A 15,310-nucleotide genomic window follows, 5' to 3' on the forward strand; every position below is an offset into this window, starting at 1 on the left:
CAACCAACAGAATGGGAAAAAATTTTTGCAATCTACCCATCTGACAAAGAACTAATATCCAGAATCTACAAAGAACTAAAACAGATTTACAAGAAAAAAAGAAACAAGCCCATTCAAAAGTGGGCAAAGGATATGAACAGACACTTTTCAAAAGAGGACATATATGAGGCCAAGAAACATATGAAAAAATGCTCATCATCACTGGTCATTAGAGAAATGCATATCAAAACCACATTGAGATACCATCTCATGCCAGTTAGAATGGCGATCATTAAAAAATCTGGAAACAACAGATGCTGGAGAGGATGTGGAGAAATAGGAACACTTTTACACTGTTGGTGGGAGTGTAAATTAGTTCAGCCATTGTGGAAGGCAATGTGGTGATTCCTCAAGGACCTAGAAATAGAAATACCATTTGACCCAGAAATCCCATTACTGAGTATATATCCACAGGATTATAAATTGTTCTGCTATAAGGACACATGCACACGAATGTTCATCGCAGCACTGTTTACAATAGCAAAGACCTGGAACCAACCTAAATGCCCATCGATGATAGACTGGACAGGGAAAATGTGGCACATATATACCATGGAATACTATGCAGCCATAAAAAATGATGAGTTCATGTCCTTTGTAGGGACATGGATGAACCTGGAAACCATCATTCTCAGCAAACTGACACAAGAACAGAAAATCAAACACCACATGTTCTCACTCATAGGTGGATGTTGAACAATGAGAACACATGGACACAGGGAGGGGAGCATCACACACTGGGGTCTGTTGGGGGGAAATAGGGGAGGGACGGCGAGGGGTGGTGAGTTGGGGAGATATAGCATGGGGAGAAATGCCAGATATAGGTGATGGGGAGGAAGGCAGCAAATCACACTGCCATGTGTGTAACTGTGCAACAGTCTTGCATGTTCTTCACATGTGCCCCAAAACCTAAAATGCAATTTTAAAAAAAGACAAAAAAAAATCAGAGAAATCAAAGGTTAAATATTTGTTACCATGGGACTACTATAGTAATTGAACTGGGATGGTAGGAGAGGAGCAGAATAGTACCATGTGGAAATTCAGATTTTGAATGGGTGAGTAGTATGGAGAACACATAACTGAGAGGCCACAGTATTCAGTGGGACATCAATGTGAATGTTAGAGTGAATACAGGCATTGAGGTGGAAAAGAAATACACAGAGTTTTCACTGAAGGAAAGGAGAGTTAGGAAGTTGGTCTCTTGTAGCAACAAGAAGGCTCTTTTTAGTAGTGTAGTTGTATAGATGGAGGCTTCAAAGGTAATAGGGTTGTTGAAGGAGGAAGGAGCAGAAGAGGACTGTAGATGACAGTGTGAGCAAAGAGGAGCTGTTTCTTACCTCCTAGGCCTATGGCATGTGAAATGTAAAAGAAGCCAACTGCAACCTGTAGGGTCTATAGAGGAATTAGCCACATTTTCATTGAGGCAGAACTTGTTGTGGTTAAAAGAAAGGTTGAAAATATGGAGAGAACTTGGCTGATCCAGATTGGGAGTTCCAGAGGGCACAATGAAGAATTTAAGAGAGTGGTAGGGAGGGAATTGGGCAAGACTGGGGCATATACATGGCAATATGAGGATGAGAGTCTAAGAAGTAAACAGGTAAAGGATACCCTTGTGAGATTTACGTTTCTGGTGGTGACTGATGGAGCCCAGCAGAGATGCAGGCCACGATAGTACTAATCCTGATACAGAAGAATGTGGGCAGTGTGTTCCAAATGGGAACAGGTTGTGGGGAGTACAAGAAGGGAAGAAGGACTGTTTCCTTCAGCACTAGGTTTATCTAATTGATACACGTGAGTCTGTTTCAGTTATTATATACAGCACCACTGTAGCTGTCTTTTTTTTCTGTAGACTTTCTGCAAAATTCAGTTATGAGTTCCACAAAATAGTTCAAAATTTATACTAGCGAGACCCAATTAGTAAATGCAAATGGGTAACTAATCAGTTATAAATGCCTGATTACTAATGGGTAGTAACCCAGAATCTTGGTTGAGAGTAAATGAATTTTTAAGTAAAAGAATGTTGCCTTTGCTGTGGTTTTGTCTGATCATCAACCTTGTCTGCCTGTGATGGCACTTTATCACATGGTATGAATATCCCTTCAGAGAAGCCTTCTCTAATTTGTACAGTTAGTACTTTTTTCTCTATGTTTTTTCAGAGTCTCATACTTGCTTTCACCACATTGTTGGTAATTATTTTCTTAAACATCCATTTCAGATTCTGAAAACCTGGTCATCAAGCAGATAGTTGGTACTTAGTAATTGCTGGTTGAATATGTCATCTTGTTCAGCAGTTAAGTGCCAGCCATTGTACCTGGTGCTGGGAACATAAGCACTAATAAGACCCCAGTGTTCAGAGCTTAATTCTGGTAGTTACGTCATTGTTGTGTTTTGTTAGGAGGCAACATTATTACGTTGAAGTCAAAATAAATAAACAAATATCAAAATTTAATGTTTTATTTTGGGAAGCAAGAATTGCAATTTGAGGCATGCACACACAAGCTAAGTGGTCTTTTGTATATCTGAAGAACAAAGAGAAGGTTGGCCATTTTATTGGAAAGAAAAATGTTATGTATTATTTGGAAAGAAAGCTCATTAGTACTAGAAATAGTAGATGAAACTAGCTTAGAGTCATGGCAGCTACTGGGGAAAACTGGTCTTAGGGTTACAGCAGGCCCTCTCAGCAGCTGGGCATTTGGAAAATTTAATTTTTGGACTAGGTGTTCTGAGCCCTGAGTGCCTTTCCCCACCTTTACTCTGACTTAGGTGACAAGAATGACCCAATTTGTGTAATCAGTGTATTCACAGATAGAATGGAGCTTGTACTGCATATTAGGGACAGATATATTAAGTGTTATGTGGATGCACTTAAGTCTAATAATCTGACTGGCTCAACTCATGAAAATGTTCTTATTTTCTCTAGAATAAGTAAAACCATAAGAGGCTAATTTCATTTTTGTTATTGGTTTTGTTTTTCTTCCCCTAAAACATATATGCTAACAGCTTCAAGCTATTTTATTTTACCTTAGCAAGTAGTTTTTATTTCTGAAAGCAGTATCTCTACATATAATTTTTATTCCAGTTGGCAGATGTTGTTTAAACATTCATTACCACTACTTATTTTGAACATATTTGGTATAGTCACATTGGGGTGTCTACTTTCTTAGCCTATAATCTCAAGAAAAATCCATGTGTCTAATATGGGGAAACTATCATGGTAAAGGAAAATGTGAGAATTGGATTAAGTGAAATGAGATGGAGAACACTTTTGTGAATTTGACCAGTAGCAGAATGGAGACAGGCAGGATGATTCAGTAGTTACTATTCTTTATATATCTAGTATTCTCAAAGAGCATAGGGAGACATTTGGTGGAGGTATCAGTATCACTTGGGCAGCTTAAAAAAAAACAAAAAAAAAACCTCATACTTCAAAGCCATTATGGTCACTCATACAGTCCAACTTTTTCTTTCCCTGAGGAAGCTGAAAGCAGGTAGGTTAAATGACATTCTAAAGGTTGCCCTGTTAGTGGTAGATACAGATTTCCTGATTCATAAGTAGACTTTCTGTTACTGTTAGTTCATTTGCTTCCAAAATTTAATGACATGCTCTTTTAATTTTTTTTTTTTTAAATCAGACAGTGTTAAAACAGGAGAAAAATAACTATAATGCCTGGGTTTTTATTGGTGTTGCTGCAGCTGAACTAGAACAACCTGATCAGGCCCAGGGTGCCTATAAAAAAGCTGCTGAATTAGAGCCAGACCAATTACTAGCTTGGCAGGTAAGTAGAAAAATTTTTTTTCTGTATTATTGGAATGGATTTTTTTTTGCATTTTTCAAAATACAGGTAACAACATTAAGCTAAGCGTTTAGACCTACATTTGCCTCATGTAAGAAAAAATTTAAATTTATTGGTTTTCTAAACCTAAATTAGTTTAGAAAAAAAGTGGTGCAAAGGATGTTTGTTAACACTATTTAACATCCTGCCTAATGGATGATTTCTAAATGTGAGCACTCAAATACCTATCTCTACCTTAGTTACATGCACATGTAAAAGACTTATCCACAATATTATTCTTTATGCTTACTGAGGAAAGATGTTTTTTAATGTTTCCTAAAAATAAAATAATATAAAAATGTCAATGCTTCTATTTTTGAGTGCAAGTTAAATTCTTTTTTTTTTTTACTTAGTGTTATTAATGTGGTATTCTCCATCTGTTTCATATTTAATAACTTCGTTTGGTATCTCAGTCACATGTTTGAGACTGATTAATAGGATGTAGTAGGCTCTGGAGAGTGTGAACCTGTTTGTCTCAGGTTCATGTGAATAAGAACTTCAGGATATCTGGTAACACATTTAGAGAAATGGCTGCTTTTATAGTATACTGAGTGATTTAGGATAGCTAATCCTTCTTTGAAGCAAAAATGACAATTTTCCCAGACCACTTAATTTTTTTTTGACCATATCATAAAGGTAGTGTCACATAAATTTTAAAATTAAGTTTTCATGACACCCCCTTCACCAATGGTAACTGTAGAATGCTTATGCTAGTTAGCTTGACTATGTTGGTCATTTCACAATGTATACATATATCAAAACATCAAATTCTATACTTTAAAAATATGCAATTTTATATGTCAATGATATATCAATAAAATAGTTTAAAATATATGCTGAAATTAAAAAAAAATAGTGTCACATAGTACTTTTAGATGGTAAGATTGTAGAATAGCCATAAAAAGTTTTTATTATTGTGAAACACTTAAAATGAATTTTCAAAAGAAAAGGGAATGGTATAACAAACCCCTTTATTCCTGTCATACAGACTCAACACTATTCAATTTACATGTGTCCTCCAACCTCCAGTTTTTATATTTAGGGGAAAAATCCCAGACATATCATTTCATTTGTAAATTGTAATAATCTTTTTTCATAAATAATCTTTATAGTTTGTCATATTAGCAAAATAAATGAATGTGAGAACAGCAAATGCTTTAGGAAAAGGAATAATCACGACTACTTCTTCTTTTAGGGGTTGGCAAACTTGTATGAGAAATGTAATCACATAAATGCTAAGGATGACTTACTTGGTGTTTACCAAAAGCTCCTGGATCTTTATGAAAGGTAAGAAATGTATGAGGAAAATCCAGTTTCTTTCAAAGCATTCATATAGAAGTATTCATACATTTGTCACAGAATTATTTGTGATCGAAATAGAATCAAAACATTAGTAAGAGGACTGACTAATTTTAGAACTCCAATATTATTTTCAGACAGTATAATGGAAGACAATATTTCTTAAACCTGTTTTTTATGAGGAGCTCATTTTAGAAAATTTTACTGTAGTATGAAAGAAGATACGTTCTTATTTAAAATAGTACCTGAAATTGTTAATGGAATACTTAAATTTTAGTGTTTTAAGTCCTTGGTTATTTTTGTTAATCAGATTCAAAATCCTTTTGTGTGCATGTGTTTTGTTTTCTTCTAAGTGTTGACAAACAGAAGTGGTGTGATGTCTGCAAGAAACTAGTGGATCTATATTACCAAGAAAAGAAACACCTAGAGGTTGGTGAATGATTTTCTCTCTGCTTTTAATAATAGATGGGGTTCTATGCTTTTGCTATTTTTATGTATTAACAGATTAAAAATATTTTTATTTGCAGATCTTACATTTTGACATTTTTATATTTTGGACAAAATAATTATTTAAAATCTCCTTCTTTAATAGGTGGCTCGAACATGGCACAAGTTGATAAAGACACGGCAGGAAGAAGGCGCAGACAACCAAGAGCTTCATCAACTATGGCAAAAGTTGACACAGTTCCTGGCTGAAAGTACAGAGGACCAGAATAATGAAACCCAGCAATTGGTATTGACTCATTTGTTCCTCAAGTTTGTTCTTGAAAATTGATCATCTAATTGAATTTAGAAAATGGAAACATAATTGATTATTGTCATTTTAATTTCCACTTCCCTGATAATGTTGAGTGTCTTTTCATGTGTTTATTTGCATCTATATATTTTCTTTGGTGAAGTGTCTGTTCGTATCTTGGCTCATTTTTTATTGGGTTTGTTTCTTTTTATTGAGTTAAAAAATTTCTTTTAGGTTTTTGGGGAACAAGTAGTATTTGGTTACATGAGTAAGTTCTTTAGTAGTGATTTGTGAGATTTTGGTGCACCCATCACCTGAGCAGTGCACACTGAACCCAATTTACAGTCTTTTATCCCTCACCCTCATCCCACCTTTTCCCTTGGGTCCATAAGTCCATTGTATTATTCTTATGCCTTTGTGTCCTCCTAGCTTAGAGTGAGAACATACAATGTTCTTGTTGTATGTTGGCTTATGAGTGAGAGCATACGATGTTTGGTTTTTTGTTCCTCAGTTACTTCACTTAGAATAATAGGCTCCAGTTTCATCTAGGTTGCTGTGAATGCCATTAATTCATTCCTTTTTATGGCTGATTACTGTTCCATTTGTGTGTGTGTGTGTGTGTGTGTGTGTGTGTGTGTGTGTGTGTGTATGTGTGTGTATCACAATTTCTTTATCCACTCATTGATTGATGGGCATTTGTCCTGGTTCTGTATCTTCACAGTTGAGACTTGTGCTGCTATACACAAATATCTTTTTTGTTTAATGACTTCTTTTGCTCTGGGTAGATACCCAGTAGAGGGATTGCTGGATCAAGTAGTGTTCTACTTTTAGTTCTTTTTTTTTTTTTTTTTTTTTGAGGCAGAGTCTCACTGTATTGCCCAGGCTGGCATGCAGTGGCACAGTCTCGGCTCACTGCAACCTCTGCCTCCTAGGTTTAAGCAGTTCTCCTGCCTCAGCCTCACAAGTAGCTGGGATTACAGGCATGTGCCACAATGCCCGGCTAATTATTGTATTTTAGTAGAGACAGGGTTTCACCATGTTAGCTGTGCTGGTCTTGAACTCCTGACCTCAAGTGATCTGCCCACTTCAGCCTCCCAAAGTGCTGGGATTACAGGCATAAGCTACCACGCCCAGCCTACTTTTAGTTCTTTAAGGAGTCTCCACACTGTTTTCAATAGTTGTCTGCTTTTCTTTTACCAAAAGTATCACCTGATTTTATAAATATTTTTTTAAAGGTTGAAGATTTGCTATCATTGAAGATATTTCAAAGAATGTGCTAGTGATTTCAGAAGAGATGTTTTAAAAATGATATGTGAACAGTAGTAGCTATACTAGCATATAGAACTATTCTCTGGTGGAATGCTTTGTAGAAGACAGCAAGCCCTTGCAAGTGTGTTTTGTTAAGTTAATGTTATTAATGTATAGTTGTTACTTACCAGTTCAGTACAGTTTGCTGTCCAGTTGGAGTTAGAATGCATTCCAAAACTTACATATTCATTTTTTCCTCATTGAAGTTGTCAGGGTCAGACTGGAGAATACATTTGCAGCTAATTGAAGGTGTAGTTCGTGTAAGAGGGTCTTATACATTTTATCATTTGTCATTTAAGTATGATATCGATGATAGCTTTTTTATTTGTTTCAGCTTTTAACTGCTTTTGAGAATGCACTGGGATTATCAGATAAGATTCCTAGTGAAGATCACCAAATACTTTATAGGCATTTCATTCAGAGTTTATCCAAAGTAAGTTGATTTTTAAATCTGTAATGTGACATGTATGTATTTCTAATTAAGAAATGTTCACAAATACATTTTACGACTACAAGAATATAGTGTATTTTTCTTTTATATTTTCAAGTTTCCTCATGAGACTGCTAGATTGAAGAAGGCCTGTGAAGGAATGATAAACATCTATCCTACTGTACAGTATCCATTAGAAGTGCTTTGTTTGCATTTAATTGAATCAGGTAATTTCTTCTTTATTATAGGGTATGTCTTAGAGGTATATGATTGTATGAGTGATATTATTAATCAAAAAATGTTTTAGTGCCTACCATGTTTAGGGTGTTGTTTCTGTGTTTCTGGACATAAAAGGAAGTACAATGTGTAGTTTTGTGTACATGAAAAGACTAATATAGGAAAGTACAGTAATACAGAAGAATTATGAGTTTCCAGATTTATTATTGATCAGTGAAATCTTTTTGATGCTGGGAATTGGAAGGAGTCTTGAATTTTTTAGATACTAGGTAAGCAGGAGTAGGGGAAACATACTCTAGCTGGCATGAGCAGAGATGTGGAGCTAGGTGCATTTTTTAGGAATGGTAAAATTTGTTTGCTTGCTACAGTGGAAGAAAGAACTAAAATAAATAATATTTTGGCTGAATAGGTCAGTCTATATTACACAGAGCTATGACTATCACAGAAAGGATTTTTGGAAAGTTTAGCTGCCTCAGTGTTGATGTTATGTCATAAGAACAGTGTTATGAATACTCTAATATTATAAAGTAATTAAATTCCTGAATTATCTAATATTTTAATGAAATAGAGCATCTTCAAGTGGGAGAATTTATCTCTGTGTATATTTCATGCTCTTGCATCTTCATGAACTTTCTTTGGGGAGAAGAGGGACGTGATGATAACTAGCTTGCTGGGGGTTGGCAAATCTGTAGCTGTGGCTATGTTCTATATAGGGCTGGTACTCTACCAGTTTATAAGAGGTTGGCTATATTGGTTTTTCCCACTAGCCTCTTTCCGTTTTGTCAGTGTCTGTGTTTGTCAGATTTTTTTTTCAATAATCCTAATTTTATGCCTGTATTCTCTTGAGGTGAACAAGTTCACAGAAGTTAGTCACTGAAATAAAAATGAAATAAAAATATTAATACATACAACAGTGTGGTAGTGATTGTCAATTATTGCAGAGCTTTACTAATCCATTTAATTTTTTTCACTTTGTTGCTAAATGAGTATATAGATGAGACTGCTTTTTGTGTGAATGACCTTCACATGTGTCATAGTAAACAAAAAAGGGTTGGAAACTACTGCTAGAGGTAACTGTGAAGGAAAATTCTTTGGGAGAAAATGACCATTGCACCTATCTCAGTTCTCACTTTAACTCTCCTTTTAAGTTCCCTTTTACTTTTTTTTTCCCCTGGTGTCTGAATAAAAAAATGCTGTTACCTTCAGCTCTGGATTTTTTGGTGACAAGCAGATGTCCTTTGCCTTACTTTAACTAAGTCAGAGATAGACTTAGGAGAGTACCTTTTACTACCATAAGAAGAAAGAGAAAGTAAAAAGTATAGTGAGTGGAGTATAAAGTCTTTTTTTTTTTTTTTTTGGGAAAAAAGAAAAGAAAGAAAGAGAGGAAGAAAGAAAAAAAAGAATGAAAGAGAAAAAGAAAGAGGAAGAGAAAGAGGGAAGGAGAACGGGAGTCTTGCTCTATTGCCCAGGGTAGAATGCAGTCTAAAAATGGGTATTGAAAACCTCTTTTATGCCAATAATTGTGCTTAACAATGGAGACAGGAAGGAATAAGGGAGGAAAATAACAAACAAACAGCCAACCAATATTTCATTTAAACCTGTGAAATGCTATGCAATTACTGAGGAATGATTTACTTCCAGTTATGTAGTCACTTTTAGAGTAGGTGTGATGTGGTGCTGATAAGAATGTATGTTTTGTGGATTTGGGGTGGAGAGTTCTATAAATGTTTATTAAGTTTACTTGTTCCGGTTCTGAGTTCAAGTCCTGGATAGCCTTGTTAATTTTCTGTCTCGTGTGAGTGGAGTATAAAGTTTTAAATTAACATGGTGTGTAGGACAGACTGTATAGAAGGTGGGCCAGTTTGAGTAGACATAGTAATACTAGGATTGAATGAACTAGGAGTATGACAGTGATGATAGAAAGGAACAGATGAATGAAAAAATGCAAGTTATTTCTTAGAGGTAAAGGGAGAGAAAAATCAATTTTAACTTTCACCTCTCCTGAAAAGTTGGCCCAATATGGCATGATGATGTGTATGAAATGTTGGTTACTGAGAGAAGATGTTAATGGGGCAGTCAATGGGAAATGCCCCTCCATGGTTTGCAGATGAGAGATCAATACTAAGGCTAGACATATGGTTTGAAAATCATTTGCCTGTAGGTGAAAAGGAAGTGGAATGGTTGCCATTAGAGGAGGATTAAAAGGAAAAATGCTGAGAACTGTGCTGTGGGCAATGCTGGCTGGCTTGGAGGGAAGGAGATGAAAAAGAGGAAGGGAGGAAAGAGAAGGGGTGAGGTCAGAGAAGAAGGTGGGCTCTGAGGAGAAGCAGCACAGAAGACAGGGAAAGAGCATTTCAGAACAGATTACTATGGTCTGTCTTGACAAATTGAGCCAGCTGAGTTTATGATTATGATATGGCTATTTTTTTTTTTTTTAAATGAAAGTGACTGAATTAGAGCTTAGATTACAGTGATGGGGCAAGAATAGGAAAAACTGGTTAGCAGTTACACAAGGGAAAGTGAACTCGGCTAACTGCATTAGGGAGTAGTAGGATGAGAAAATGAAGCCAGCAGAGGGGTTAGTAAGCTTTTAGAGGGGAGGGAGAAGAACTGCAATAGCTTCCTGGTGGGAGTGTTTTAAGAAGAAAGAGTTAGTAGGTTAGTTAGTTAACATTATGAGTGTTGCATTGAAGCCGAGGAGGATGAGGTACACCAAGCACAAGGAGCATACTTATGAAGCCTTGTGATTTTCTTTTTCTCTCATAGGAAGCTTAATTCCAAAATCACCCAGTTTCTTCCAATTTTAATATAAGACTCAGTGTGTCCCAAAGATAAGTAGGCTGATTTTCTTTATCATATGGCCCCGGTGTCAATTCTTTTCTCCTATTCTGCTTTTACTGTTGCTATTGAAAAATTATTGGCTGGTGTTCACTCTCTTCTCTCTATTTCTTGTTTGGCTATTTATGGTTTGCACCATTCTCTCAGTCTTGGCTTGCTCACATGCCAAATGACACAGTGAATATTTTGAAATTTCTTTCTGAGGACTGACAGAATGCTTTCTCAATAAGCATAAACGTACTTATGATGTAGACTTGTTCTTATATTCCAAAAAGCCCACAAAATGATAGAAAAAATAGGATCAACAAATAGTCTACAGAGTTTTGCACATAAATTCAGTAGTTGACAAAGTATTCTCATAAAGAGATATTGAAGGAATTATACTGATGATTTGAAAGTGTCTTGGTTTAAATGAAAAAGATTATTTTTGAATAAGGTTCTAGATTGGTATTGTGCAGAATGGAAAGGAAAGACGGTCTATATCACAGCAAAAAAGGAGTGTAAATGTGTAGTAAAACCAGGGAAGTGTTCTTTCCCTTCCGAATTGTTGGTTGCAGGAATTAGTGGAATTGAGCAATTTAGGTTTAGGTATATTTCAAGGTAAAGTAGTATTCTTTGGGTGGAAGTTCAGTAGTTAACGCAAGAGAGTGGGAAGTTATGCCTAATTATTTCTTTTTTTCTTTTTATTGGTCCTCTAAACCAAACTTTCAGTATATGAAGAACTTCTGAGAATCTGTAAGGTCTTTGAAGTCTGAGCCACTCTCCCAGAAAGTGCTTCAATGTCTGCACAGTTTGCTACTTCACAGCAGTTAATCACTGGGTTGTCTTCCACAGAAGACAAATATATTTCATTCTCCTTTGTCCTGCTTTGCCTGTTGAGAATTGTATATTCATTTTCAAAATGACTCAGTTTTTAAACCTTCATATAGCAAATAGTGAATGGCTTTCACAGTTGTCATCTGTTGAAATGTTTTTTTAATGCTAAATGACCTTTTTAATTTATCTTATTTTGCTTTATTGCTGCAATGGGGGAGGATAAGAAAGCTTGGTTTTTCAAATTCAAGCAGAAAAGAGCTGCTTTCAGATTTTGTGCTTTAAAACTATTAGAAAATCCAGGTGAGAATAAAGATATGAATGCCATCAAATTGTACATTTTTTTTTCTTCCCCTCTCAAGCTAGGTTTATTTAAAAGAAAAATTGAATAGTATTGATCAGTTTCTTTGGGATGTCAGAAATGATTTTTTTTTAATTAAATTGACAGTGTTTTTGTAGTAAACTTTAAGAAACAGAATTACATAGTTATTGCTTAGCATCCAACATGGACCTCTTCAGAATACCCTTTACCCTTGGAATTTTAGCCTTCGTCAGCCCCAAATTTGGCTTGCTTTTTTGAGAAATAAAAATAATACTGTCTGACTGTTTTAAAGTTGTTAAATCTGGAACCTTAGAATCCTTTAAATGTTCAAAAGAGCAGATAAGTACATGATTTTCTGTTCAAAAGCAATGAAATCTATTTCCTCTGTTTTTGTCCTCCACCGAGGTATTTATTTAGCCAGCATTCTCAACAAGAGTAAGTATGAAGAAGAGAAGGATTGGGAGTTGAGGCTAAAATATTCTTTATTTCTTTATACAAGGATCATTAGTTTTATTATTACTGTTGCTAGTTTTGGGAACACCATAGAAAATTCCTCTCAGTGCCATTTGATTATATGCAAAGAATTGTTACCCATGGCCAAACATGAGCATGGTCTCCCCAGATCTTATTTTGTTTTTATTGTTATGCTCCCAGGCTTTAGCAAAGCGAATATGTTAGGAGGTTTTCTTGTTTTAAAAGTTGTTTATGTTCATCTCAGCCTTTTGGCCTTTTGGAAACTGTTTTCATGTACCAACCCACACTTTGTTTACCTGTGTGTTGTTTAAGGTACCATAACTATGGATGATCATTGGAAAGATGCGTGATCTTTTTTCCCCCATTTTCATCCAAGGTATATTTCCTGTAATACAGGCAGTTTATGTAGTCAAGGTAGTCTGTCATAAATTCTGTTTCTATGGAGGAAGAATGTTTAGACTCAGATGAGTAGAGATAAAAGGTAAGAATTTGGTAGCTTTTTTATTAGGATGGTGAAGATATTTAATTTTTTATAGTAATTTTCAGCTGTTACCTATGAACAGACTAAGGCTTTTTAAACATCAATTCATGATAGTATTTCTAAAGGATTAGCACAAAATTTCATGAACATCTACCATGTATCTCAGATACCATGCTGGTCTCTACTCTCCAGAGGTTACCATTTAGCCACAGAGGCAGAATATCCATGTTATAAGACTAATAATAAAGGTGGTATATGGTTATTAACAAATATTGTAGACCTATGGTCTTTAAGTATGATCCCTGGACCAGTAGCATCAGTATCACCTGGTAACTTCTTAGAAATACAAATTCTTAGATCTTAACCAGACCTACTGAACCGTAAACTTCAGGGATAGGGCTCAGCAGACTGTGTTTTAACAGTCTTCCAAGTGATTCTGATAGTTTAGACAGTGTCTATTTTAGACAATACCACTGGATCAAAAGGCGAAAAGCTGCTAGTTTGCTTGGGAGGATATAGGATGTAGGGAAGTAGGCATATCTAATTTTGGAATTCATATTTATGGAAGCAGTGGTGAGAACATATTGACAGGAAGTTCATGCCTAGAAGCATAATAGTAGCAGACTTGTGTCTTTTTTACTGGCTTACTAATCAAAGTAGTATTTCTTCCAATTTGTTTTCATTTTTGCCAAACAGTACTGAAGTTTTAACTCTTTAGCCATTATGAATTTTTTTTTCATTTTTGGTGCTAACTTGGGTTTCTGAATCAGTATATAACATATTACTAATGGATTATACATTGGTGTGCAAATGGTTTTCAAAAATTTGAAGTATATGAGCTAAATGGAATTATGCAAATAATTTACCTTTGACGTCTGTGACTGAAACAGTGGTTCTACATGTGGTTTGGGCTTACATGTTTTATGCAGTTGTTAAAGCATTGGGTCTTTATTTCAGGAGTTATTTTTGTTTCCCGTATTTACTGCTTCAGGTCTGTCTTTTTAAGAATTCTCCTAAGTGATTAAATGACTTTATTACAGTTATGAATGCTATTTGCCATTTATTCTAAAAACAGAAATTACCATTGTTTGTTTGTTTTTATGATTTTCTTGGATTGAGATTGGAGAAAATGGAAATACTACAAAATATATAGTGTTTTCTAAACTTTTACCAAAATAAATTTGAGAATAAAATAAATGTAGGCATTGGATGACTATTTCATAAGTGTCATGATTCACTTATATAGAAAAAGATAGTTTTAGAAAAACGTGGAAATGTGCTGGTGAACTTGTAGACTTAAGAGGAGTGTGACTAAGTCTTTGTGCAGTGTCCTGATGAGTAACCTGCCCATCTTGTGATCCTTGGATGCTGGAAGAATCCACTGGATCTGATTGCCATGCCTCTAGCAGTACATGGTTGCCCAGGAATAGAATTTGATGAAAGATACCCTGCTTTGACAAGGGCTCCTGCATTTAGCAACCGAAATTGTTATAGCTGGCAAGCAGTAGGTTATGTGGCTTAGTCTACTGGCAAGTAGCAAGTTTCTTCTCTGAGATTCTAAAGTGGTTTCTACTTCCAATATTTAAGAAGATGAAAAAGCATAATTTTTTAAATGAAATGTTAATATTTTCTGCATTTGCTGGTCTATTTAAGTTTTGAATTTCTGGAATCAGCATGTGGTAAAGGATGTGTAAGAATATAAAGGCAGCTTTTGAGATTTAAGAATATGGGTTTTGGCATTTAGAAACTTGATATATGTATACTAATAACCATTTCTTTTAATTCCAGGAAATCTCACTGATGAGGGACAGCAGTATTGTTGTAGATTAGTAGAAATGGATTCAAAAAGTGGTCCAGGCCTCATTGGCTTAGGCATTAAAGCATTACAAGACAAAAAGTATGAAGATGCTGTTAGGAACCTAACAGAAGGTAAATGTACAGTGTATGGCATGTAACGTGAAGTATAATTATTATTCAGTCAGTAGGCATTTATCTTTGAGGCTTCCTTTAAGGAATGTATATCTAAGGTAGAAGGGAAAACAGTGTACCTGCATACCTTGGACTCTGCTTGGGTTTGAATTCTGACTCTGCTAATCACTAATTTTAAGACCTCAGAAAAGTTAATTAAACTTTCCCATGTGTCAGTGTTTTAATTTGTAAAATAAGGATATCTATATGTTTAGATAAATAAATAGAAAGATAGACAGATATGTAGATGTATATGCCTTAGGAACCTAGGCTTTAACTTAATCTTATTAGGTATGATGTTTCTGGAAGAACCTACATTCAAATTGTAGATCTGAATGGCAAATACAAGCCAGGTAGGTGGATGAAGGGAATGAGAGGAACATTTTAGGCAGTGATGAATCTGTGAAATAGCCTGAGCTAAGAGGAAAACTGTTCTTCAGAGAATTGCAGGTTGACAGGGGTTTGAGAATGACATTTGTGTACAAGGGGAACAAGAAGTGAGATTGTAGAGGGACCTAGCAAAACCTTGGTA

At 35.3% G+C, this 15,310-nt stretch overlaps 1 protein-coding gene across 3 annotated transcripts in view; it reads left to right on the forward strand.

Moving 5' to 3' along the window:
- SKIC3 (SKI3 subunit of superkiller complex) overlaps positions 1-15,310 on the forward strand; it is a 93,672-nt gene that overhangs the window by 16,439 nt on the left and 61,923 nt on the right. For all 3 annotated transcript variants that reach the window (XM_010340357.3, XM_074383424.1, XM_074383417.1), the window contains 7 exons: positions 3,672-3,815; positions 5,068-5,159; positions 5,525-5,600; positions 5,764-5,904; positions 7,550-7,648; positions 7,764-7,872; positions 14,599-14,739. In XM_010340357.3, the coding sequence (XP_010338659.3) occupies positions 3,672-3,815; positions 5,068-5,159; positions 5,525-5,600; positions 5,764-5,904; positions 7,550-7,648; positions 7,764-7,872; positions 14,599-14,739 (802 nt within the window). The remainder of the gene's footprint in view (positions 1-3,671; positions 3,816-5,067; positions 5,160-5,524; positions 5,601-5,763; positions 5,905-7,549; positions 7,649-7,763; positions 7,873-14,598; positions 14,740-15,310) is intronic.

The sequence above is a fragment of the Saimiri boliviensis genome, chromosome 1 (assembly GCF_048565385.1).
Source record: "Saimiri boliviensis isolate mSaiBol1 chromosome 1, mSaiBol1.pri, whole genome shotgun sequence".
NCBI lineage: Eukaryota > Metazoa > Chordata > Mammalia > Primates > Cebidae > Saimiri > Saimiri boliviensis.